This window comes from Electrona antarctica (genome assembly GCF_951216825.1).
Source record: "Electrona antarctica genome assembly, chromosome: 13".
NCBI classification, from domain to species: Eukaryota; Metazoa; Chordata; class Actinopteri; order Myctophiformes; family Myctophidae; genus Electrona; species Electrona antarctica.
The window spans coordinates 6,331,432-6,356,824 of record NC_136794.1 but is presented as its reverse complement, the minus strand read 5'-3'; the positions used below and the strand labels follow the sequence as shown (position 1 = coordinate 6,356,824).

The window sequence follows — 25,393 nt, the reverse complement described above, 5'->3', positions numbered from 1 at the left end:
TTGGCACTCAGCATCAAGGGTTGGATTCGGGGGTCAGTCCCTGCTTGGCACTCAGCATCAAGGGTTGGATTGGGGGGTCAGTCCCTGCTTGGCACTCAGCATCAAGGGTTGGATTGGGGGGTCAGTCCCTGTTTGGCACTCAGCATCAAGGGTTGGATTGGGGGGTCAGTCCCTGCTTGGCACTCAGCATCAAGGGTTGGATTGGGGGGTCAGTCCCTGCTTGGCACTCAGCATCAAGGGTTGGATTGGGGGGTCAGTCCCTGCTTGGCGAAAAGTGTTTTAAGCTAATAGAAACGACAGCCTTTCTCTTCCTGGAAAGTTAATATGCTGAAATAGAGAAGCCATTGTTGTTGCACCAATTAAACGTTTGAAATGGCCAAACCTGTCTACTGATGATGCCAGGACTCATTAGTATCTTATTAGGACCAGTTATATGAGATGAGGTTGATAGTGGGGGAAGTCGAGTGCTCCTTACACCCTACACCCTAGATCCTAGATCCTTACCAGTAGATCTACCAGTAGATCACAAAGGATGAGCAGGTAGATCACATGACATGGCCCTTAAATATGCTACAAAAAAATAATAATAAAGTTAATATATAAATACCAAAAATAAAATGATAACCTACAGCCTTTCACTGTTTTTCCCACCGTGCCATATTGTACATGTAATTAATTTCACTGGAGGCTTACCATACTGTACATTATAAACATTACAGGATACACTATACACTTATTTGATATGGTCAAAAGTAATCAAAGTTCCCTAACTTTGGTTTTGTTTGAAATGACCGCAGCAAAACCCGCAAAGCTTAGGAAGTGAACTTTATTTAAATAAATAGCCACATAAATACAGTCTTACTTGAACAAACATTTTCTCCATGTCTTTTTCACGTACACAAACACACGCCCACACACACACACACACACACACACACACACACACACACACACACACACACACACACACAGCACACTCGCTCATGCAGTCAAGTAACAAATCAGAAAACATGTAATACTTGTTATTATCCAAAGTTTATCAAAAGAGTCATCTTACACATTTGCATCAAGAGTCAGTGTTTCAATTGTTTTGTGAAGTTTTCTCAACCCATGGAAAAAAAAACCATTTCAGAAATATGAAACATCTATAAAGTGCAATGCTTGCTTTGCTTTAGAAAGCAAGTTAAAATGTAAATGAATGTATCAAAAGGGGTATTTTGAATGAATGGCTATAATTGTTTCGTTTTTCTCTTTTAAATGTGCTGGTCAGGGATAGTCGGAAATATCTCTGATCATAGGAGTTTGTTCAGAAAAAAAGGCACACATGTTGGTGGTGAGTGCAATCAACCAAACATGTTGACTAAAAATATCAACACTGCTTGTTTCAGAGATAAAAACTTTTTTTTCTATAAATTGGGCCTCAGAAAACACTGTTTTTTTATATATATTTTTTTATATTAGCAATTTCACATATATGGTCAAACTAACCAAGCTATATGTTACACAGCTACCATGGCTGACAGCTTAACCCATTTTGACCTTAGATCAGATTCTAAAAATGTCTGTTTGAAAATGACAGTTTTCTGAAAAAGCTATGTTTCTATGTCAGTCGTTCTTGAGCGCTATGAGCTTGTAGATCTGCTATTTTTCAATAGCTAAAGTATAACATAATGCTAACACCAAAAGGGGTTCCCGCCCAAAATGGGTTAAACTGCACAGACGCCTATATAAACCTTGCAGGTAACATCCATAAACTTCTAGCTATCTCAACCACTTTTATGGACGGTTCAAGGAAAACAGATTTCCAGCACAAAATAAGGTATTGCTACATGTTATTTTTCTTTTGTTTTTGTTTTTCTTACAAACGTACAAAAAATAATACCACGATGGTCCTGAAACCCAACAATAGCGATATTACAACATAAACTTCGCATTTGGTGGCAGAGGAAGCTTTCTCATAGCAAAATGCTAAGGAGATAACATGACAATGTAATGCTACGTAACCAGCATGCTATATTTTGAGCCACAGCATTAAACGTGAAAAAAATCAGTAGTGTGTTTCTGACCAATAACATCTCGAAATGTTCGCTCTTTGGTATAACCCAAATTCTGCCTTTCGACAAAAGAACTACAAACTTGCTAAAAGGAACAGCCTATTGAAATGCCTGGAGCCTTTGTTTGTGATTTTCTACAGTACCACGTTATCGTGTCTGATAACTATAGTACCAATAGACAGCTAGCTTGCTCAATGAGGTCCTATAATAATAAATTACAAAAATGACAAGAAAAATAAAATAAAAACAAAAACCTCCACAATGTCTTTATGCGCGTCTGTGTTGCCCTATGTAGATTCTCTACCTTCTCTTTCCATATGAATATTGCACCATTCCCATAGTCTTTGTTCTGTCCACATGAAAAGGTGAAAATAGAGAGGAAATATAGCTATTTTATTTACGTTCTGTTATTTCATCTAATGTAGCCTATACTGTCTTGTGATTGACAGCAAGTTTTCTGTGCATTATTTCTTTCCCTACATTTTGATGACAATGACGTTTCTGAATTTAAATACCCTTCAAACATGGTTACCTGAGGAGGTAATAATAAAACCAAGGTTTTGAAAAGCACAACGAATGTGTGACTAATGAGTGACCAGAATATGTAAAGAGGAAACCGAACTTGTTGTTTTGTGCCTGCGAGCTGACTCATGTACCTATTGTTCTTTAGTCACTCCGCTAGACAGTATTTTTCTTCTACTGGCTGACAAAGATGTACTGTAGCAGTTTCCTTGTTTGTTTGTTTTAGCAGCATAAGCTAACTATTATCGTACATGACAAAAATCACAGTTTCAGTCACAAATTGTACCCTCAAGTAAAAGCTCGGAAGCTCAGGGCTGCGTACAATGCTGGAGAAAAAAATAAAAAAAATAAAAAAATAAAAATAAAAGAGTGACAGTCTTCATATGAAAAAAAAAAGAAATGTGAGACGTTTCTCTGGTCACTAAACTCCGTTCTCCCGTTATTCAAGTGAGTTCATTTCGCCTGGTCAAAGGACTACTGTCTTTAGCAGATTCTCTCCAGAGTCCGGGTTGAGGCCCAGGCCCTTTTATTGCGTCTCTGGAAGTTTGATTAGGATTCAAAGCTTTCTCCAGAGATTGGTTATTGCTTGGTCTTCAGCTTAAGTAATCACACGTCACACACACACACACACACGCACACACACACATGCGCAAGTGCACGCACGTCGCACACACGTATTCTGTGTCACTAATTCAAAGTGTAGATCTGTCACTTGTCAGCTGTTTTGCTTCCATACATCAAACTGTATGTCTTTCTTTCACGTACTCCACACCAAGTGACCTGTCCTCGGAGGAATATTCTTCCAGTGGAGGGAACATTCATTTTGGTCTCGTCATCGTCTTGGGGATGCATTGGGGACTTTTTATTTCACCATCACACAGCTGCTCAGCTGCTGCATCTCCGACTCTGGGCTGGAGGTGGACCCATGCAGGCCCCAGGTCCCTGCTCTGGACATGAAGGGGCTCTGGGCGATAACCGCCTGGGGCTGGTGGTGGTGGATGTTCGTATGGTGGTATAGGTGGGGTTGCTGGCTGATGTGCAGACGCGCCTCGAGAAGGTGCCTCAAGAAGATGGCCTCCCCTGTGGCGGCGGAGGAGGCCACCGGGGCCAGCGAAGAGAAGCAGGAGGAGGAGGATGATGAGGAAGAGGATGCGTCGAGGAGGGGTTGCTGCTGCCAGGGGCCATGGTGTAGTCCCAGAGGGGGTTGTTGGCGAGGAGGAAGGGCAGGCTGATGATGAGGCTCTTTCGGGAGGAGGGGAGAGCTGCGGGGGGCGTCGAAGATGGAGGCGGGCGTCAAGACGGCGGAGGAAGGTGGGGGCGGTGACTGCTGCTGCGGAGCCAAGAAGAGCAGGGGGTTCTGTGCAGGCGCGGCGGCGTGAGGGGCTTGGCTCTGAGGCGGGGCGGCCTGGTGCTGGATCTGCAGCATCCTGGTGAAGGCAGAGATTCAACGTGGAGCGTGAGATCAGATTCTAAAAATGTCTTCTACATCCTGACAGTTTTATGAAAAAGCTATGTTTCTATGTCAGTCGTTCTTCGATTTTTCAATAGCTAAAGCATAACATAATGCTAACACCAAAAGGGGTTCCCGCCCAGAATGGGTTAAGCCTTATACTATATTACAACTATCAATTATCTTGTTTTACATGTGCTTTTTTGGCTAATATATCTACTTTTTACATATCAACTAATCAACTGCCGTCTCACCTCTGCTGGTGCAGCACCTCCTCTAGCATGCTCCGGTGTTCAGAGAGAGCCAACGACCCGCGGCTGCCGCGGTTACAGGAGGGAGGCGGGGCCACCTGCCTCGCCAGACCCTTGATCTTGTTCAACCCCAGGAGGCCTTTTGTGCGCGTGGTCTTCCTCAGCTGCTGACGGAAAGCCTTGAGGCCTGCAGGACAATAGACCACAATACCTCCTTTGATATTTCGATGATGACACACTGACACGGTAACATCCTGTCTGTTCACTTAACCCATTTTGGGCGGGAACCCCTTTTGGTGTTAGCATTATGTAATACTTTAGCTATTGAAAAATAGCAGATCTACAAGCTCATAGCGCGGCACCGAGTGCCGCGCTACGAGCTTGTAGGTCTGCTATTTTTGAAGAATCGTGAAAAGTGACATGAAAGTGTTTGAGAACGACTGACATAGAAAAACAAGAAGACATTTCGTTCCCAGCTCAAAATGGGTTAACTCGAGTGTGTGTGTGTATGTGTGTGTGTGTGTGTGTGTGTGTGTGTGTGTGTGTGTGTGTGTGTGTGCGCGCGAGTGAGTTATAAACGGCATACATTTTGCGGTACTCTACCTTGTGTTAGGGACGTGTCGGAGGCCCTGCGGCCTTCCTGGAAGCTGGCGGAAGGCAGGCTGCCCTGGGCCCCCTGGGGCAGGAGGCGTGACGAGAGTGTCAGTGGGGATCCCGCAGCTGGTACCAGGGCTCTGGCGTCGGCCGCGGAGGTCAGACGCATCGACATGCCGCCCGCAGCGGCGGCGTGCAAGGCTGATGACGATGGGCCAGGACTGGACGAAGACTTGAGGCAGCTGTCTGAGGACGCACCGTCCGAGGGACTGACCACAATGCCTGGAGGCACGAAAAGGAGGAGAAGTCAGGTCACAGATCCACACGTGTACTTTTGTACACAGTATACGTGAGTGAGTGAGTGAGTGAGTGAGTGAGTGTGTGCATGCGTGCCAGGCACGTGTATCAAAGTGTCAAAAGCAGAGTGTAAGTATGGCGTACTCACATGGGGGGTTACACTGGTGGAAGCGGGCAGACACCTCGGCCAGCGTGTGTCTACGGGAGACGGTGGTGGTGGGAAGGAGCGAGGGCCCCGAAGCGTGCGTGCAGGCCTCGTCCTCCTCCACCAGGTCCCTGGGTCGGACCTCTTCGCTGATGCTGGTCTCCAGCAGGCTGTTTGGAGAGATGGAGCGGTTCCACAGCAGCCGGTTCAGACTCGCCTCCACTGGAAACACCACGCGCTGGAGACAGGGGAAGGAGCGCTAACGATTAGCGGCGGGCTAATAAACAGGAAACGGATGGAGGGGGAGGAGGGGGGCTAACTGTTAGCTACTGGTCTACTTGGACCTTAGAGTATATATGAATAGAGACGTCACCCGAGTTCTCCTTCCATCCACTTGCATTAAGTTGCTCAGAAGCGCATGAGGCGATTTCAGTCCTCCTTCCGGTTAGGAACAGAGTGCATTCTGGGATCGATTGGGCCAAAGACATGAACGCGCTGCCATTGCACTGAAACCGCGTTCACGTGTCATGAACGTGCGCAATGATAGTCAACGGACCAGCGCGTTCATGTTCTTGGCCCAGCACTGCAATACCAAATTCGGCCACTATGTCCATTGCCCCTCAGGGTTTCCTCCGGGTGCCGTCTCTATTCATATATACTCTAAGACTTGGACAGACTACGGGTGGAGTCTGCAGGTCTCCGATTCGATTAGACTGAGAAAAATGTTGAATCCAAAAGATCTCTCTCTCTCTCTCTCTCTCTCTCACCTGGAACAGTCCACCTTGGTCACATTCCACATTGGCTGGAACTGGAAATGCCGTTGCTCTGAAGCTGTCCGTAGACTCCATAATCACCTATAGACGCAGAGAGAAGATACATGTTTTTTTTAGCATTGTTATAACGAAAGCAAAAGCTCCTTAGCACTCCTATAGGGTCAAGGCCTATATAGGCCCAGATTCAGACCCCGATATAAGCCCTCACCTCTGGAGTGGTGGAGTCAGATGTGCTCCTGGGCCTTTGGCTCCAGGTTCCACACTGGCGGCTGAGCTGCTGAGCACGATGCTCTCTGACCCTCTCCAGCAGCAGGTAGTAGATGGCTGAGAAGTGATTGTAGCTGCTGTTCTGTAAGGACTGTTGAAGAAGACATGGATTAGGGGGATTTGTTGCGGTTGCTTGCCTATATACTCAGACAAACACACTGTGCTGATAAAATGTCCTCCCTATTTATAGCTTGCTTTAACTGTCTACACTACATCTATATCTTAGACGTAGATGTATATCTTGGTAGAGACTCAAAGATTGAGAATGTGAGTCTGGTTCCATGCTGATGCCACTAATTCTTCCCACAAAATGAGCAGTTAAGCCCAGAGGTATTTGGGGTTCCATTTTGGGTCGGTGTATGGCGTCAGGATAGAGAGCATATCTCTTGACGCCAGACATGACTAACAAAAATTATCGTGATCACTACCAGGGACAGCTGCTAAGACTACACACACTGTTCAAACTGCATACAAATTCATCATTAAACATATCATTGTTAACAAGTTACCTCTATGGTCCGCTGGCGGTCGATGCCAAGTGTGTTCATGATGCCAAGGACAGGCTCACTGTAGTCGCCCAGGTTGGAGTTGTATTCCGTCAGGGACTGGCTGAGGGTCTGGTGGGGGGCTGTCGGATCCGCCAGCATCCAACGGTGCTGCTTTATCTGGGCCACGCTGATCCGCTTGGCCGGGTCCACCACCAGCATCTTACGGATCAGGTTCTCACAGTCTGAGGAGCAGAAAACTTAAGGGGTAAGTCTCATGGGTTTTGAGCGCTCTGGTACGTACTTGGGCAAAACCGGTGATTAGCGGTAATTCCCAGAGATTTGTTGCCACAGCAACACATACCTTGGGACATGAAAAAGGGGATTCTGAAGCGCCCTTCGGTGACTCTTTGTCTGAGGGCGGGAAGGCTGGGCCCGTCGAACGGAAGGGAACCACACACGAGGACATATAGCACCACACCGAGGCTCTGTGAATATAAATAAGGATAGTGTCAGCTGTATTCTTATTGATATGTATTGAATAGCAATACATCAATAAAAATACGTTCAAATCAGTGCTTGTTTCTTTCATGCTTTTTTTAAATTTCTTACCCAGATATCCAAATGAGGCCCCTCATACTCCTTCCCCTCGAACACCTCCGGGGCTGCATAGGGTGGGCTGCCACACCATGTCGCCAGAGGCTCGCCTGCATTGTAGAAGTTACCGAATCCAAAGTCTAAAACACATAAGAGGGAGATGGAGAGGGAGGGAGTTGGCTTGTTAGTTCTTGCTGTTGCGTAAATTAGCACAACCATAAGAACCTGTACACAGTATAAGACCGTGCCATCTACTACACAAATGATTAACTAGCTTGCATTCATGGAACACTAATATTTAGGCGGTCACATTTCTTCATGGTAATGAATGAATGTAGCGTGCGTGCGCGCTACATTCTGAAAGACGGAATCATGAAATGAATCAAATATTCAACTTAATAAAAGGGAATAATTAGTGGCGGCTCTCAATTAGCATGCAGAAAATGCTGTGATGATCATTTAATTAAAATGATCCCTGGATGGAGAATCCCAAAGCCACAAATCCTTTTTCAGGCCAATCAGACAGAAAATCAGCAGGGAGAAATGTCTCACACACTGACTCATATCCAATGAACATGACCTCAAATAACAAGCAATGAAGAGCTCCCAAAGCCCCACCTTCACCATGCAATGTCCCAGGAAGTCTCAAATTAGAACACTTTTCATGCCGGCATGTTTTTGGGCACCTCAGTAGCCCTTGCCAGGTAAAAACTACAAAATGACGTCATTTCATGAGTCCTTGGATCGGCCATTTTAAATCTGGAAGTAAGAGCGCAACTGTCCGTAGCTACTGGGGTGATCGGCATAAGAGTGTGGAGTTTTATTAACCGTTTTTGGACGTGTATGGCTCGAAGTGTGCTAAAATGAGTGTGTAAAACACTCACCAGCTAGTTTGATGTTCATGTTGGCGTCCAGCAGAAGGTTCTCAGTCTTGAGGTCACGGTGAACGATGTGGTGTCTGTGGCAGTAGTCGACCGCCGTCAGAATCTGCCAGAACTTCTTGCGTGCCTCGTCTTCACTCATACGGCCATTGGTGGTCAAATGGTCTGGAGGGTGAGTGGAGTTTTAGTTAAAGAAATAAAATAATCTAAATTCAGTAGAGCTGCTGCTCTACTGTGTTCCGTATCATACTGGGAGATAAATATCTGATAAAAAATGGCTTGCTTTAATATTGTATAAGAGATTAGCAGACCAGCGTTTTATTACATGAGAGCCCTCCCTCCTTAATTACCACAAAAGTTAAATAAATAAATTAATACAAACATTTGCTAGTGGAACTCACCAAACATCTCTCCGTTCTTCGCGTATTCTGTCACAATGTAAAGCATGTCTTTGGTCTCCATGACCTATGAGAAACACACAGGAAACAGAGCAGGGTTTAGTGCAAACTAGGTCATAGGCAGCTGATGATGTTGACAGAAAAGCTACGAATATCCAGAGGGAAAAAAAACAAACTCCTCTAAGTACTTCAGCAGAGCCAGACCTAGCCAGTAGCCACCGGGGACATGTCCTGGCTCCTAGATTTCCCCGTTCATACTTCCTCAGTTCCACTCACCACCAGCATGTCACAGTTAATTTCTGCTTAAGGATGCTTGCACACGAGCGTACAAATATAGCACGCGCGTGCGTGCGTGCATGCGCCACACACACACACACGCACACACTATACTGTATATCAATGTTACATTGTACAACCTCATAAACATTTTCAGTAATGTGGGCGTGGGTCAGAAATAAGTGTTCAAGTTCATTCTAAATCTGTATCTTCTTCATAATTGGCTTGTACACCGAAAAACATTCACGCTCATATGGGTCCCTCCTTGTTTATCGAGGGCACCATAAATGGAATCACTCAACAACACCAGCATTCTGTAAGTGGAACGGAAAGACGCAAGTCCCCCTTCCTTCCCCGAAACTCCCAGAAAACCCGCCATGTCTCAGGGGAGAACCTCGGGGCTGGTGCGTCTGAATAGAGAGCATTGCACAACAAAAGCAAATATTTCCTAAGTGACAAAGCCTCATCTGCACAAAACCCGCCGGTCAATGCCGCGTATTCAATGTCAGAAGTTGCGTTCCATTGAATGGCGAGGCCTAATTATTTTCCATTGCGGGACTTTATAGAAAACCCAGGGGGAGCTTTTCAGTGCTTCCGTGCACACAGTATGCCTCGTCTGGGCAGGGTTTATCTGCGAGATAAGGCAGCGCTCTTAGGGCTCTATAGTCACCTTGAGGTGCAGCTGACGTCAGAGCTGTTAAGAAATGGACTCTGGCACATTAAGGACCCCCCCGCCCCCCTAACCCTAGGGAGGGATGAGGGGCGGGGGTTGGGGGGGGGGGGGGGGTTGACTGACTGTTAGGAAGGTCAGTGGGAGAAGCTGAGGCTATAGGATAGAGAGGGGAGAGCAGAGAAACAAAAGAAAACAAAGGCCTGTGACGAGATGTTATGTCATACATCGAATGACATACATAGTGTATACAGTAAGACCAAAATGGCCAATGTGTGAATGTGGCCAACTGGTCTCAGACTAGTGTGTCTTGCTGCCTAGCCTCCTAATTCACATGTGACCTCTCCTCTCTAGATCACGAGCCTGGCTCACGCCACCGCCTTCTCTCTTTACACAAGGGAGGAGGATATTCACTTTTACCCAATTTATACTCGTCGTGCACAACAATGTAAATAATTTATTCTCAGAATCTGAATCGTTTGTATAGCCAGAAAAGGAATTTGTTTTGGTGATGTTGGTGCATTATATTGAAGCAAAATAAATCTAAGAAAGTACATTTTCAGTTATTTACAAATGTACGTGCTAGAAATTACAGTATATGCAATACACTGTGGAGACACTGGTATAGCATCACAGGTAAATTATTGCATTGATTAAAGAGAAGATCTGTCATTTTCATTGAGCTACAGTACGGTCGTGTGACAAGGTACAGTATAGATTAGATTAGAGAGTACAGTCCTGCTGATTACCGTAACTCAAAGCATCAAAGCACCTCACTAGAGTCACTACAGCTCTCGCATTAATCCATTCTGGGCGGGAACCCCTTATGGTGTTTTAAGCATTATGTTATACTTTAGCTATTGAAAAATAGCAGATCTACAAGCTCGTAGCGCGGCACCGAGTGCCGCGCTATGAGCTTGTAGATCTGCTATTTTTGAAAAATCGTGAAAATGTGGTAAATCTTTGAATATATATTCTTTCAGAGCGAACGTTTTTTAACTTAAATCTATGCTTCTGGGAGGTCCCTGGAACAACATATTTTCGGATGGGGGTCGGCGGCCAATTACATATATTTTTGGGGGTTCTTGACATGAAATAGTTTGAGAAAACTATTTAGGAGACATTTTTTTAATTTCGACGTCAGGCCTAAATGGGTGAATGCAACGACGAGGAGGAGATGCAGGTGGAAACACGAGGACGTAGAAATCCAATCTGTACATGGGCCGAGAGGCCGAGAGGCTCATTAATCAACGCCATGTGCGTTTAAGCTCTAAATAACAGTTCCCTGGCAAGCGGAAAACCGTAACATCGTGAGATCTTTGGAAAGCCATGATTGGAAGTGTTGATTAAGTTACTGGCAATGCACTGCCAAGGTTCTGTCCCATCATCAATAATTAATAATGTGAGTGGCTCATCATCTGGCAGCAGGCCACCATATATAGAGAGGAATCTCTGTCAGTAAAACCCTCATTCAATTCTGACGTGTATCGAATGGTCCATTTGGGTCAATTTCTATACACTCTCAGAGTTGCATTAACAATTTCGCTGAATACCTTCTAATTTAGTCCGAAGTGATAGTTTGACCATATACAGTACAGTATGGGCAACGGCATGTGTGTGAGTTGTAAAGCAATATTTGAGAGTTGAAGGAATAATATTGTGTGTGTGTGTGTGTGTGTGTGTGTGTGTGTGTGTGTGTGTGTGTGTGTGTGTGTGTGTGTGTGTGTGTGTGTGTGTGTGTGTGTGTGTGTGTGTGTGTGTGTGTGTGTGTGTGTGTGTGTGTGTGTGTGTGTGTGTGTGTGTGTGTGTGTGTGTGTGTGTGTGTGTGTGTGTGTGTGTGTGTGTGTGTGTGTGTGTGTGTGTGTGTGTGTGTGTGTGTGTGTGTGTGCCTCATGCCATCATTGTCCAGCCCGCTGAGGGAAAAAGCGGATTCCTCGTTCTAAGTCTTCAATTTGATTAAGAGCAGCATGCAGCTGGCGGGGTGGCCCGGCCTTCACGTGATCTGCGCAGACACATTGCACTTGGCTGCGCCTGCACTGATGCTAATTAGACTTGACATTCAAACCTGTAGAGTCAGACTCATCTTTAAGCACCACTCTCTCTCTCCCTGACTTTCTCGGAACTCACTCTCAATTCTCTGTGAAAAAAATTAGATTAGAGAGTACAGTCCTGCTGATTACCGTAACTCAAAGCATCAAAAAAAGATTTTTATTTTTTTTATTTTTTTCACGATTTTTCAAAAATAGCAGACCTACAAGCTCGTAGCGCGCCACTCGGTGGCGCGCTATGAGCTTGTAGATCTGCTATTTTTAAATAGCTAAATTATAACAATGCTTAAAACACCAAAAGGGGTTCCCGCCCAAAATGGTTTAAGGTTATTGTAGCAGTCAATTTATATTGGGGGTCGGGAGGGGGCGGGGCGGGGGTCCCGAGACGTTGCCAAAGCATTTTCGGGGGTCCCCGGCCAAAAACGTTGAGAACCCCTGTATTATACCACACCAAAAACTCTGAAATGCACACAGTCAACTCCAAACGCACAAGCATTGTTGTCTCTGCATTTCTTAAACACACCGCCTGTCATTCATTCACCGTGTTATCCTTGCTCTCGCATACACACTTTGCTGCTTTTGTACGGTCATAATGCACTGCGCTAAATGCCACTGTGCAAGTTTCACTCGACGTGTCACTGGATACCATTAAGATGACAAATGGACCGTAATGTGCGTCACGGTATAATGATGTTACCACGCCTGCACAACTCCAGTCATACGATATGGCGACGCTCAATAATGCTTCATCACTGGAAAATATGCCTTTAGCACACAGTGTACATTTTACTGTACTCATTTTACAGTGCCTCTGGTGCCGATTACACCCTTTTTCTACACTATATACAGTGTGTAGTGCTATCTGCAGCGGAGCAATGGGTGCATGTGTGTGTATGGTTACAGTATACACACCCATGCACCCATTGCTCCTCTGCAGATAGGAGCCTATATGTGGCATACCACAGATGCACGACACATGGCACCGCTGCTCCACTGTTACGGTGCACTGCACAGTGTCAGTGAATACGCACCACAAATCAAAAAATACACGCACGCACGCACGCACGCACACACACACACACACACACACACACACACACACACACACACACACACACTCACTCACTCACTCACTCTCACTCTCACTCTCACTCTCACTCTCACTCTCACTCTCACTCTCACTCTCTCTCTCTCACACACACACACACACACACACACACACACACACACATGCAGGGACGTGCAGAGCGTTAGAGGGGCAGGGGCTGAAATCCTGTAAAAGAGGGCACTTTTGGCCAAAAATAGCAGATCTACAAGCTATCAACGCGTCGCGACGAGTTGAGAGCTTGTAGATCAGCTATTTTCGGGGCGCAACCCAGCACTCTTTAGCTAGTGGAGATGCGGTGTATGATATGGATTTCTAAACAAATTTGTTCAATGCAAAATACTGTGTTCAAGTTCAGGAGACTTTGGGGGGAAAAAGCAATTCTCCTGAATGCTGCCTTCCGGTATGGCATTGAAAGGAGTGGCATTTTTGCATTTCTTTCACCATGTAGTAAACGCTAAACTACATTTGTGGTCTGGAAAGGGCAGCTGTTTTACAGACGGGTAAAAGGGCAGGGGCTGAAGCCCCCTTTGATGTCTATGTGTGCACGTCCCTGCACACACACACACACGGACAGATGCTACACACCTGGTACAGCTTGATGATGTGGGGGTGGTTCAACAGCTTCATGATCTGCACCTCTCTGTAAATCTTCTCCAGGTTGGAGGGGTTCAGTCTGGTTTTATCAATTATCTTTATGGCCACCTGCAAAAAACAATTAACAGATCATTAGTTTCAAAACGTATACAGCAATGATGAATGATATCACAAGTGCACAGAGAGTAACCAAACATAATACATACACATGCAGTAATATTTTCCTGTGGAGGAAACAGAATAATGCTGACCTGTGTTTTGGTGACTTTATGCCTGGCCAGTTTGACCACTGCAAAGTTTCCTTTCCCTAGAGTGCGGATGATCTCATAGAAGCCGACCTGTAGGGGCCTTCCCAGGCCAGGGTTAGGCTGAGTCCCGTGGCTGCTCTCCGTCATGATCACCATGGTGCAATGTGCACTTTTATTCCAATGGGCAATTCAAGCACAGTAGCCTACATGTGGAAACAAAGAGTAACATTTAGCTAATACAATAGGCCTAGTACATTTGTATGTATAAAGCATTGTGCCACATATGAGCTGCATGTGAAGCATGCAGGGCGCCATGATATGCTCACTGCACATAAACAGTTAGCCTATATTCTATAATAATAATAAATAGCAAACTAATATTAACAAGAATATAGGCCCACAATAAAAAATGTAGCCATATCCTATAGGCTAGTTTCTCAATTGACGTTATATATATAAGAACAGGAAAAAAGGGGGGAATAAAGAAGCGAAATATAGCCTCTATACGTAAAAATAAATAGGATATAGCCAGGCTAAATCATTCTGCACATCACTCTTAATTTAGACGAACATACAGTGTTGTAAAGTTACATTGATTAAGTAACAGCAACTTTTGTTTAATCTAAATATTATTTAAAACAAATTATAGCCCAGTTTTTTTTTTTTATTAAAGCGAGCCTTACCTTATAGAGCGCAAGAACGCGACCTCTCACAGTTCAGACAGATCTCACGGGCAACGCAAACCATTCCAAGACCATGAACAGCACAAAAGAAATGCAACTCTGACGCAGAATCCTCTCAGATCTTTTAAAACATCAATTAAATATTGGTATTTTTTGTTTGTCCAGTCAGTGTGCGTGAGCGGTGACCCGTAACCTGTATACAATTACACCCAATATATTATAGTAAAGTGACTCGGCAGGTCACTTCTCTGGGGCTACGGCACGTGTGTGTATGTATGTGTCTATACAGTGGGCTACTCTTACGCTCCGCTCCGCTGGAATGCTGATCGCTACAACACAGTGTTCAAGGGAACTCCTCCTTCTCTCTCTCTCTCTCTCTCTCTCTCTCTCTCTCTCTCAACGCCACCATAACAAATTGATACCCACCTTATTAACGTCACACCCGCGTCAGAGCTTCGAGCGCCGGGGCGCAAGGCCGGGGCTAGAGCGCACGGCGCGCGTTGCCGGGCAACCGGGCGGCTCGGCGGCACGGTGACGTCAGTGCTGATGGAGCCGTTGCTCGGCGATGGGGACGGTGACGTCAGTCAAGTGTCACCACGTGATGTTTCCTCGCAAGCTGTTGGGTTCGGACGTTGTAGTGGAAGTGGAACTCTCTCTCTCTCTGTGTGTGGCGACTCGAGCTAGCTGGGGCTCGCTCATATCCTTCCTAAGTTCCTGGCATCATGCCTCACAACTTGCCCTAAACTGACTCCTCTCTGTGTATAAGAACTGAAACAGAAAGTAAAGATCCTTATAATATCTCATGAATGAAGGGCCAATGGGATTAGACAGCAGTTCCACCCACCCACGTACCCCTCCAAGCTACATCATCTGTTCTGTTCTGTTCTGTTCTGTTCTGTTCTGTTCTGTTCTGTTCTGTTCTGTTCTGTTCTGATCTGAATGTATTCTATTCTATTCTTATTATGTTCTGTTCTGTCTATTTGTATGTCTCTAAATGTTTTGATGAATTGAACAAGGTGGAACCTCTTGTAAACAAGTGTAATGCTTTATTGGGTCGTCCACACGGTCCACTCACAGTTAACAGTCTTTGTATTGAGTTGTGCTTGAAATGTACTGTAATTCTGCAAACTGACAACTGTTAAATATTTCAATCAATCAATCAATCCCATTCCCTTCCGTTGTTCAATGCATTGAAGGCACAAGTAGGTTTCTCGATCCATCTTCATATCTGTCATTTTCAAAGTTATATTGTTTGCCTCAAACTGTCTCTCTATAGTTGACTAACGTCCCTCCCTTATGTTCTTTAGTTCTCCATTCCTCTCATATTGCAGAAGACAAACCCCATACAGTCTAGTTTCTATACCACAATGCCGTCATGGGAGACGTGCAGGCGAGGAGAGGAGAGGGTTACAGTCAAGTTCAGTTCAGGTACACCAGAACGACAGAGAAACAAAGGAAAGAGAAGAGAAAGGGAGGAGCATCGATCCAGGCAAAGAGCACACGAAACAGCACACAGCACTATTGTGGACAGACATGCACTCACTCACTCACTCACTCTCACACGCACGCGCGCGCACGCTGCCAGGTACGCACACCATGCACTCACAAAATCATCTAATGTACACCATGTGCAGACTCTCTCTTTATCTGCAATTGCTGCAGTCATAACTAGATGTTTCAGTCCTTGCATGTCTCATCATCATCCTTCCTTTGCAACCATTGTTCATCACACACGCACGCACACACGCACGCACGCTCGCTCGCTCGCACACACAAGAACTACGTCACATTGAATCTCAAATAATGTCATAGAATAACCTAATTATGTTATGTCAGTCTGAACAAACTGTACAGACAGTTCATGAATCTTATTTTCCATTCTTTATGACAGTTTGGAACGCATTGCTGGGTTTTTGGTAAGACTCACTGCATCATTTCCTCTTGTCAATGTGAGGCTTTGTGAGCCATGCGGCAGAATGTGCACAGTTCAACCTACTGAACGTTGCAGTCATGACCGCCCTGCCCTGTGTCAAAGGTGACTGATTGATTGATTGAAATATTTATTAACAGTTTGCAGAATTACAGTACATTTCAAGCACAAACTCAATACAAAGACCAATTTGGACGTGATAATAATCTGTAATTTCTAATATCAAGGCATGTCTTGTAAAACTACTTCTCTCCTATACGCTCCACTACTTTAATTCCCCCATAACACCCCAAAGTACTTCAGAAAAAAAAGACAATAGTGTGTAAGTTATTGCTGTCAGCATGTGTTCAGCCTGGTCAGTAAGTTATCGCTACCAAGCTGGAAAGCTGGCAGCAGGTGCAACAATCATCTCCCATGCATGGGCATTAGACATATACTTTATCATATTGTTGCAGCGTTTATTTACTTAAAATACATTTAAAGTGCAGGTAATTCTTAACGACCTTTACTCACAGGGTATTCTAATGGGTGACTTTTACGTTTACCAGTCGTTTTCTAGTTGGATACCTCTACCTTTTCAGGTATTTTTCCACCAATGCAATACTTACGAGATATGGCTCTGAAATCAAAACCCTTTGGGCAAATATCCTATTTTGATTTATGAGGGCGGAAAAAAGAAGCTGTTATTATTTTTCTTCCGTGTGCCTGGGCCTGCATTGACGTACACTGTCAGCGGTTCTATTGTACTCTTTATGATTGACAGCCTTGTGCTTTACTGTTGGACAGAGAGCGACTTATGTTCTATTAGCAGGGCTTATATATGCTGCACTTTAAAGGGACACTTCACCCCTTTTGCAACCAGATCTTATTTGAATGATGTTTGGGAGACAAGAAACACTTTCCTGGGGTTTTTATGTGGGAAATATGTGTTTTGAGAGATTATTTGAGAGTATTATTTCAAAGTGTCCATGATGTCATGGACACTGGGACTGGGCTCACTTACTTCCTGGACTACATGTTGTCTCCACAAGGAGAAGTGCACCAAAGCATTATGGGAATTATAGTCAAGGAAGGAAGTGAGCTCAGTGTCCATGACATCATGGACACTTTGAAATAATAAAATCTCTCAAAAGATTACCCACAAAAAAAACAAAACAGGAAAGTGTTTCTTGTCTCCCAAACACATTGATCTGGTTGCAAAGTGTGAATTCCGTTTGTGTCCGAGCATAGGCATGGTAACGCCCCGCCTGCCTGTGATTGGCCTACCGACACTGCCCGTCTTGACTGTCCTCCGAGGTGGATATGCTGGATAGTCTGATGCGAGGTTACTCCGTGGTGGGAAATAAATGATACAAGTAGTATGGTATGATACTAGAGAACGCTAACTTGTACGTTTTATTTTGTAGAAGAGGCAAACTAATATTGTTTATGCCGTTTGCTTTGATAGAATAATTGATTGAACATGCACGCCATAATATGATTTGATTTGGGTGTGTTTGGAAAGTGTTTGTGTTGATTATTGTGTAATTTGTTTGTGTAAACTTGAAACATTATTGTAGCCTACTATAAAAAGGTATATTTTCCCTTCATCTTTATCCTTTTTAGTGTAATAGTAGGCCTATTAGTTTACTATATTAATACACGTCACGATAATCAACACTTTATTTAGAACACACCCAAATCAAAGTACAACATATGTGTTCAATCAATTATTCAATCAAAGCAAACGGCATAAACAATATTAGTTTGCCTCTTCTACAGGACAGTCAAGACGGGCAGTGTCAGTAGACCAATCACAGGCAGGCGGGGCGTTACCATGCCTCAGCCATGCCTATGCTCGGACACAAACGAGATTCACGCGGTTGCAAAAGGGGTGAAGTGTCCCTTTAAAGTCGATTGTGTCTAGGGTTGCCAACTACCTGAAATCTAAATAAGGGACACCCGGCCCCAGTAAAATACAGGACGACCAGAAAAAGGTTAAATCTCAGATACTGTATGTAGACCTACAGCTTTTAACCACTTGAACACCTGCATCCATATTCTGGGTAAAACATTTGCCAAAACAAGCTCCAGGTGACGTGTTGTGAGCAAAGACATTTTGTTTAACAGAAAAAAGACACCTTTTAGTTGACAAACTTGGAAGGCAATCATAGCCAATCAGGGTGGACTATGAGAAATCAAACAGACCCATCTTGACTGTAGAGATCATGTGTACTGATTTGCGTGAGATTTGGATAACATTTGTACGAGTAATATAAAGAAATGTGCTTTTCAAAAATCTGCCTCATGGTGGCGCTATAACAGGCAGATGTGGAAAAATGCAGGGCAAAGGTTTTTCCTTGGCTTCTAGGGAGTGAGCATACAAAGTTGTACACAGATCGGTGCAGTTACAGAGGCTGTTCTGAAAGTTTTTAAGTGGCATTTCAGTGGGAATGTGTGTGTATAATTTCACGGAAATTGCACACCGTGTTCATGATTTGTGGCATTTTGTTTGAAAGGGACCTTTGGAAGCCAATCTATTCTTAGCCAATCGGGCTAAATGGGACCAAATGGGACTGATCCGTGTTGATCACATGAGTATAGAGATAGTGTATACCAATTTGCGTGGTGTATGGATAAAATGTGTACGAGTAATGCGACCTCATGGTGGTGCTATAACAGGGCGTTAAGAAGAATTTGGGGCAGAGGTTAGTCGTTGGCATCCAGGGAGTGTGTGTGCACGGTTTGGCATCGACCGGGCCAACGGTGCCGGAGATGAGCTGTACACAGACGGACGGACACACACACGGAAGCACGGACGGACGGACGGAGTGCAGAACATACTCTCTCCCCATGCCTTCGGCCTGGTGGAGACAATAAGAGACTTATTCCAAGGGACGGTTGCACGGCAACCATAATTGTGTCCCTTCTCACCTGTCAAATGCAGCCCTCAGCACAGCCAGGTTTTGATGCTAATCATGGGGATTTCCCTGGAGAAGTGTCAAACTCGGTATTGTGCTGAAATAAACACAGCCTTACACGGCGGCGAAAGGTCACACGATGCATGAGAACCGACACAGCTGCTATCCACGTGGTGCTGGAGTGGAGTAAAAAGGGGATACATAATCCAAACAGACCCTAATAAGATGGCAGGTCCACATAGGGATGAATGACACGGATCTGATAAGAGTAAAATGGGAACAAAGTGAAAAGTAGCACCCCGACTCCCCTGGCACACGCAAGTGTAATTACAAAAGGTGAGGGGAAAGAAAGACACTGTGACACAGTTCTTTACAGGTCCGTTTTAGATCTTTAATTTGGCCATTTAACTGATAGAGCTGGCTCAGACTACATTCTGGGCCGTGGGAAAACCTCTCTTGAGGTGGCAGCTAGAGATCACAAGGGTATCGAATTGGTGAAACGAAACGAAACATGTCTGACTGGAAAATGTCATGAGTGAATCAAATGACCGACTTCATGGGCATATGGCAGCCTATTATACAGTCAGAAACTGTAAGAGCTTGCATCGAATGTGTTGGGAGAGTGAAAATGGAAAAGCTCAACAGAAGGGCCGGGAGTTTATACCCTCCCCGTGCTCCAGAATGTTAGAAGAAGAATGCAAAGATCATGCAAAGCTTCCCAGCCAAAAGGTCACGCACGGTTTTGATGTGCGCGATAACACCGAAACCACATGGCCTCGCTCTCTGCTGCTGCTCTCGTTGTTTTGTCAACCATACAGCCCCCATTTGAATGTTGCCTTGATTTGCATGAGACATTTACATATTCCTTTTAGTGGGAAAATCCGCCCTGGTTTTATAGCCTGTAGGCTACGATGTGTTTATTTTATACCTGAGACAGATGAACTCGGCAATCGGTTGTTTTATTATGAAAGGAAGAAGCACAAGATATTGGACAATTGAACCTTCTGAAAGCATCTATGTCCTCATGACGAGTCAAGTGGCTACAGAACATGTTGTTTTAAACCATCTCACATATGGATTTATTTTGGGCTTATAATAATCAAAAACCCTTTAAACCCTAAAACTATGTCCAGGAGATGTAGACCGTATTCATTGCTCCCCTGTAAATTAAGCCAGTTGTCAACCGTTGCAGATTCTTGTTTGTTGATAATAATTCCTGGAAAGACGGTTTGTAATTCCCCCTCTGCCTCTCCTCCTCTCGCTTTTCCTTTAATAAATAAGCGGCCTCATCTTGACATAGGAAGTCAGGTGGTGTGTTTGTGTGCGCATGAGGTAATGTGATTCAGGTCATACTACAGTAATCCACTCAACAGCATACAGTGCAGTTTAGATGGTGTGATTGTGTGTGTTTACGCGTGTGTGTGCGTGCGTGCGTGTGTGTGCGTGTATACTTGTATACATGTGAGCACCAAATGGCTGCACAACTTTAGTACAATTTAAGAAGATTTGTTTTAGATAAACTTAGTTACAATTAGGAAAAGATACAGGTTGGGGGTAGGATAGGATTAGGCTTGTATAGGGGGTAAGTTAGGGTTGGAATTTATACTTAGTTGGGTTGGGTTAAAGATTGCAAAAAGAATTACAGACTTGAAAGGGCAAACTGTATGTTGTGCCAACAAAGTCTCAGGTATGTATGTTTCACTGTCTTGTTACAAAAGAGCACTGTACATATTGCACAAACCGCAGCGGTGTGCGTGTTGGGCCATGAATACCATTGTCGTTCAGTTTCTAATGCAATATGTTCCAGTCAATGTCCTCCTGTCATTTGTGAGTCGCTAACTTGTTTATATACAATAGGACATCCTATTTCAAATTGTAGGCTACTTACATTTGGGGAGAAATTAAGTTGGGACAGGATATAGATGAGCATGGACTAAACAAAATGACGTGTTTTGACCATGGAGCAAATGAGGTGTTTTTGACCATGGCATGGAGTTACAATGGCTTTGACTGGTATAAGTTTTAGTGCTCACAGCTTTCTTTAACCTTGTCTTTTCTCCTGTCATAACAACAACAGAAACAAAGCAAATGACAGCAGCAGCTTCAAAGGGAACAGCGGATTCCTTTGAAGTATAATCTTTAATGTCCTGGCGGATCATGTCATTATAAGGTCATGTGTTGAGTCAAATTCAATATTTTATAGCCCGGCCGTCTCCAAGGTCAGGATCATGGAAAACCAGAAGAATCCTTTGGGTAAACACAGTAATCAGATATAGTGTGAAACAACACCAGCTTTTTTAACCCTGAAAACCCATAGGAGCAAACAACACACAGTAAAATCCTCACAGCTAATTTTACTCTGAGAGTGTACAAAATAACGTAACCAAACGGGATTTGAAAGGTACGAAAGGTCAATATAAATCCTGTGTACTCAATTGCCAGGAGGAACAATGTCAAAGGAAAGTTCCATGAAATATGGGACTACTTTTATTTGTATATTAAAGGATGGTTGCATTAACAATTTGTAATTGGTAATACATTACAGATGATATAATCACTATTGTCAACAACAGAATGTGGAGGGGTGTTTTAAGTAGGTCTCTTTCTTTTGTGTAAGTCATGTGTATTTTGTATGCTTTATTGTAAAATCAATAAAAAACTTTGATGACAAAGATATATATATATATATATATATATATATATATATATATATATATATATAAATCCTGTGACAAATCCACAATCAACGTGGTAAAACTCTCCACAGGCTGTCTGTCTTTTTTTTGTACTCAATATTAATGTTGTGCAAACATGCAGTGCTCACACAGTACAGTACAACTTACTGTACTTACTGTACGCTTACACCCAGGATGTACATTCCATTCACAGGTGCTTTGTACACATGGATATTTCCACGTGGTTGTTTACAAACAACGCACCTGAAGCTCAGGTGTAAACGATCAGTAAGCTCCTTTACTATCCTGCGAAATCCTCTCCATTTCGTGACCTCTCCATGACCTCTCCATGGGGCAGCATCATAGTGAAGTCATTCATAACGTCACCAGGACGCACAATAATCACGTCCATTTTGAGAACCACATTGCAGGACATAATGCTCTCCGGGATGTTGTAATTAAGCAATATTACACGAGAGGGTGTGGTTTAACGTGATTATTGCCACAACAGTGATGCGGTCATGAACGAGACGTAGTCGAGTTCCGCAAGCATCACTGAAGTGGCAATAATCACGTTAAACCACACCCTCTTGTGTAATTTTGCAATTATACTACAGTTACCCTTAAAACTAAGAAAATCGTATTTGTTTAATGACAGATGTAGTCACTACGACCACAAATGTCCCAAGAAACTAGCTAGCCTAGCCACGACTTTTCTGCGCTCTGGGAAAACAGAGCAGCTGAATTCTTTGTTTTGATTAGGTGTGGAGTGGTGCTCGTTTGGACCACGGCTAGAAGGCTGTTTCAACCAATCAGATTGCGTCCTCGAAACGACCTGTTGTATAATGAGTCTTCATCATCTCCACTGCGCCTCTGTAGTTCCATCTATAGGCCGGCACATTCTCTCGCTGTCTCTTCCAAGTTCAACTTGAATGCTCTGGCCCATATGCTGACCATGACTAACCATGACCATTCGCTTGACGTCTGGGCGATGGATCACTGAGGTAGAGAGCGTACACACTAACCAATCCAATCCACTTCATTTATAAAGCACATTTTACAACTCAGAGTTTACAAAGTGCTGTACAGAAGAATAAAACTAAATACACTGTAGCTAAACACATGCAGAGAACAACAACAAACACATGAAAAATACAAAACGGATACAAAACATGGACCATAGAAACTCAACCGGGGTTAAAAGCCAAGGTGTCTTTAGGTGGGATTGGGGGGGAGCGTGTTCCCCAATCATTACCCTATATACGTTATACTGCTTGGTGTGGATGGCCCTTATATGTGACCTCACTTGACCTGGGGCTGACCGTACAATTATTGAATCTCAGTCCGTCGAGTCATTCTTTAACTCCCTGCTTTTTGCATTGTGTTGCAGTCTTATGAAAGCTCCTTTGTGCGATCCGTTTTGGAGTCATTGTGTTGTCTCAGGGAGGACAGAGGTACCACATGCTTCCTCGTTAATTGGTTCTGGGCTGTCGTTGCTTGTTGATTTTGACAGGAGTCTGCTGTCCTCGTGAGCTTGTGCGTCAAGCTATCTTCTAACAGCTAACGGCTCGAGTACCTCCCTCCTCAAACAAACAATATATCATTGGTATCTGTCTCTCTGACACACGCACGCGACGCACGCACTGCGCACACACGCACGCACGCACACACGCGCACACACACAGTACGTGCTGTTCTTTTTGCACGTTTAAAAGTGCAAAGTGACCAAAGCCTCGTTGTCCCGACAAATGCTGATAAATGCAAACACTATTCGACATTATTCAGCTTGCCCTTCATTGAAGTCTAGCTTTTCTGTCAACATTAAGATCATAGGCTCCTGGGGTAAATCATGTTTTCTGCATTTTTTTGTATGTAGTATGCTGCATGCTCGTGTGAGCGTGTGGGGGAACAGTTCCATGACACTGCAGAGGATCAAACCGGGGACCTTCTGATTCACAGAGACACTGATAGTCGCTCCAAGGTATCCTCTGAACTGAACAACTTATACCCTATTCTCTATTCTATACACGCACTATTGTTTTATTCATAATAAACCACACAAATGAATCTTAACTATAAACAGAGAACATGCTCAGCTTGGCGCGTACTAGTGATGTTGCGCCACAAAGCATTTCCTGGAAGTCTGTGCTTTACTGTAAACAACATCAATTATGATTGACAACTGACTCCTTCATGCTTCATAGATATAGGACCACAGGTTCTTAACATGGCGCTATGCATGGACTCCTGCATGGGGCTCTTTTTTTTAGGGGCATTAGCCCCTCCCATGCCCCACTTTGTGCGTTTGTGTGTACCACATATACAGTATAGTGATGATTTGATTAGCTGAGCAGCACGGAAAGTGATGTATGATGATAAGGGCGCCCCTCACTTCACACAAGTGTGATTTTTTGAATGCTTTAAGTCTGTGGGGACTCCCAGCAGAGTGAAGAATAATTCCTCAATAAATTATGTTTCTTATATCCTGGAAGTAAGTACATTCTGTTAACACTTTGCTCAAAGTCCTGTTCAAATATTGATAATGCTTTAAAATGTTGAGTTGTTTAAAATGTATATATTTTTTATCATCCTGGCCATGCAGCTGTCTGTAATATCCCAGCTCAAAACTGACTATAGCAATTCTAGAAGACTTCGAAGGCAAGATTCAAGACCGGATGCACCAATCACGTGCCAACACAAACCGCAATTGTGAATTCCTTGCTGTCCTGCTTTTGGAACACAAGCTACTGGCAGCGAACAACCTGTTCCAAAAAAGAATGGACCAGAGATAGAGCCTCCAGCTGCGTCAGCTATTGTCTACATACTGGAAAGGGAGCAAGGTGGAGGAATTCGATCCTGAATAATGAAACTTGGAGGCCTTTCTATACTCTGTACTCTGATAATCGAGTTGGGTGAGGGTATACGACTGAGCCTGAAGGTCCCCAGGCCAAGGCCAAGGCAGAGGACGTGATATGACTGGAACAGACATAGTTAACACAATGAATTAACCATCAGCATCATCATAGCCCTATAATGTAAAATGGAAACAACCTCCCTATATCCTCCAGACAAGCTTGAGAACTCCTGGGTTGTCTTATGTGTGGCTGGCGGGTTGCTATCATGCAAAGGTGGCATGTTTGCCAAAGCAAGGTTTGGATCACCTATGACGTTTTCAACACATTTGATTATACGGGGCGGCGGTGGCTCAGGGGTAGAGTTGCTGGATGGCAACCTTAGTTCGAACCCGGGCTCCCCCAGGGTTAGTGTCGAAGTGCCTTGAGAAAGACACTGACTGAACACCAAATTGCTCATGATGTGCTCATGGTTGGTGCCGACATCGGTGTATGAATGTGTGGGTGAATGTAATGCACAATCTATGTAAAGCACCTTGGATGAAGGCGCTATATAAATGCACCATTTATATAGGCATACGACAGTACCATTTTATTATGTCCATCCATGCGGCTGAATTTGCCTGCATTCCTCGCTCCATAAGCAGCTCACACAGTGAGGCTTGTGAAATGGGGCATACATAATAAAAGCCATG

At 44.1% G+C, this 25,393-nt stretch overlaps 1 protein-coding gene across 1 annotated transcript; it reads right to left on the bottom strand.

Annotated features, from left to right (window-relative positions):
* Positions 1–811: 811 nt before the first annotated feature.
* sik1 (salt-inducible kinase 1) lies at positions 812–14,652 on the bottom strand. The gene is made up of 14 exons (XM_079519134.1): positions 14,342–14,652; positions 13,662–13,861; positions 13,402–13,518; positions 8,718–8,781; positions 8,320–8,481; positions 7,451–7,575; positions 7,203–7,326; positions 6,863–7,083; positions 6,295–6,444; positions 6,081–6,167; positions 5,317–5,551; positions 4,881–5,153; positions 4,281–4,464; positions 812–4,003 (listed from the first exon to the last, which is right to left on the bottom strand). The coding sequence occupies exons 2-14, from the start codon at positions 13,812–13,814 to the stop codon at positions 3,439–3,441; spliced, it is 2,460 nt and encodes an 819-aa protein (XP_079375260.1). The 5' UTR covers positions 13,815–13,861; positions 14,342–14,652; the 3' UTR covers positions 812–3,438.
* Between the last annotated feature and the right edge of the window lie 10,741 nt (positions 14,653–25,393).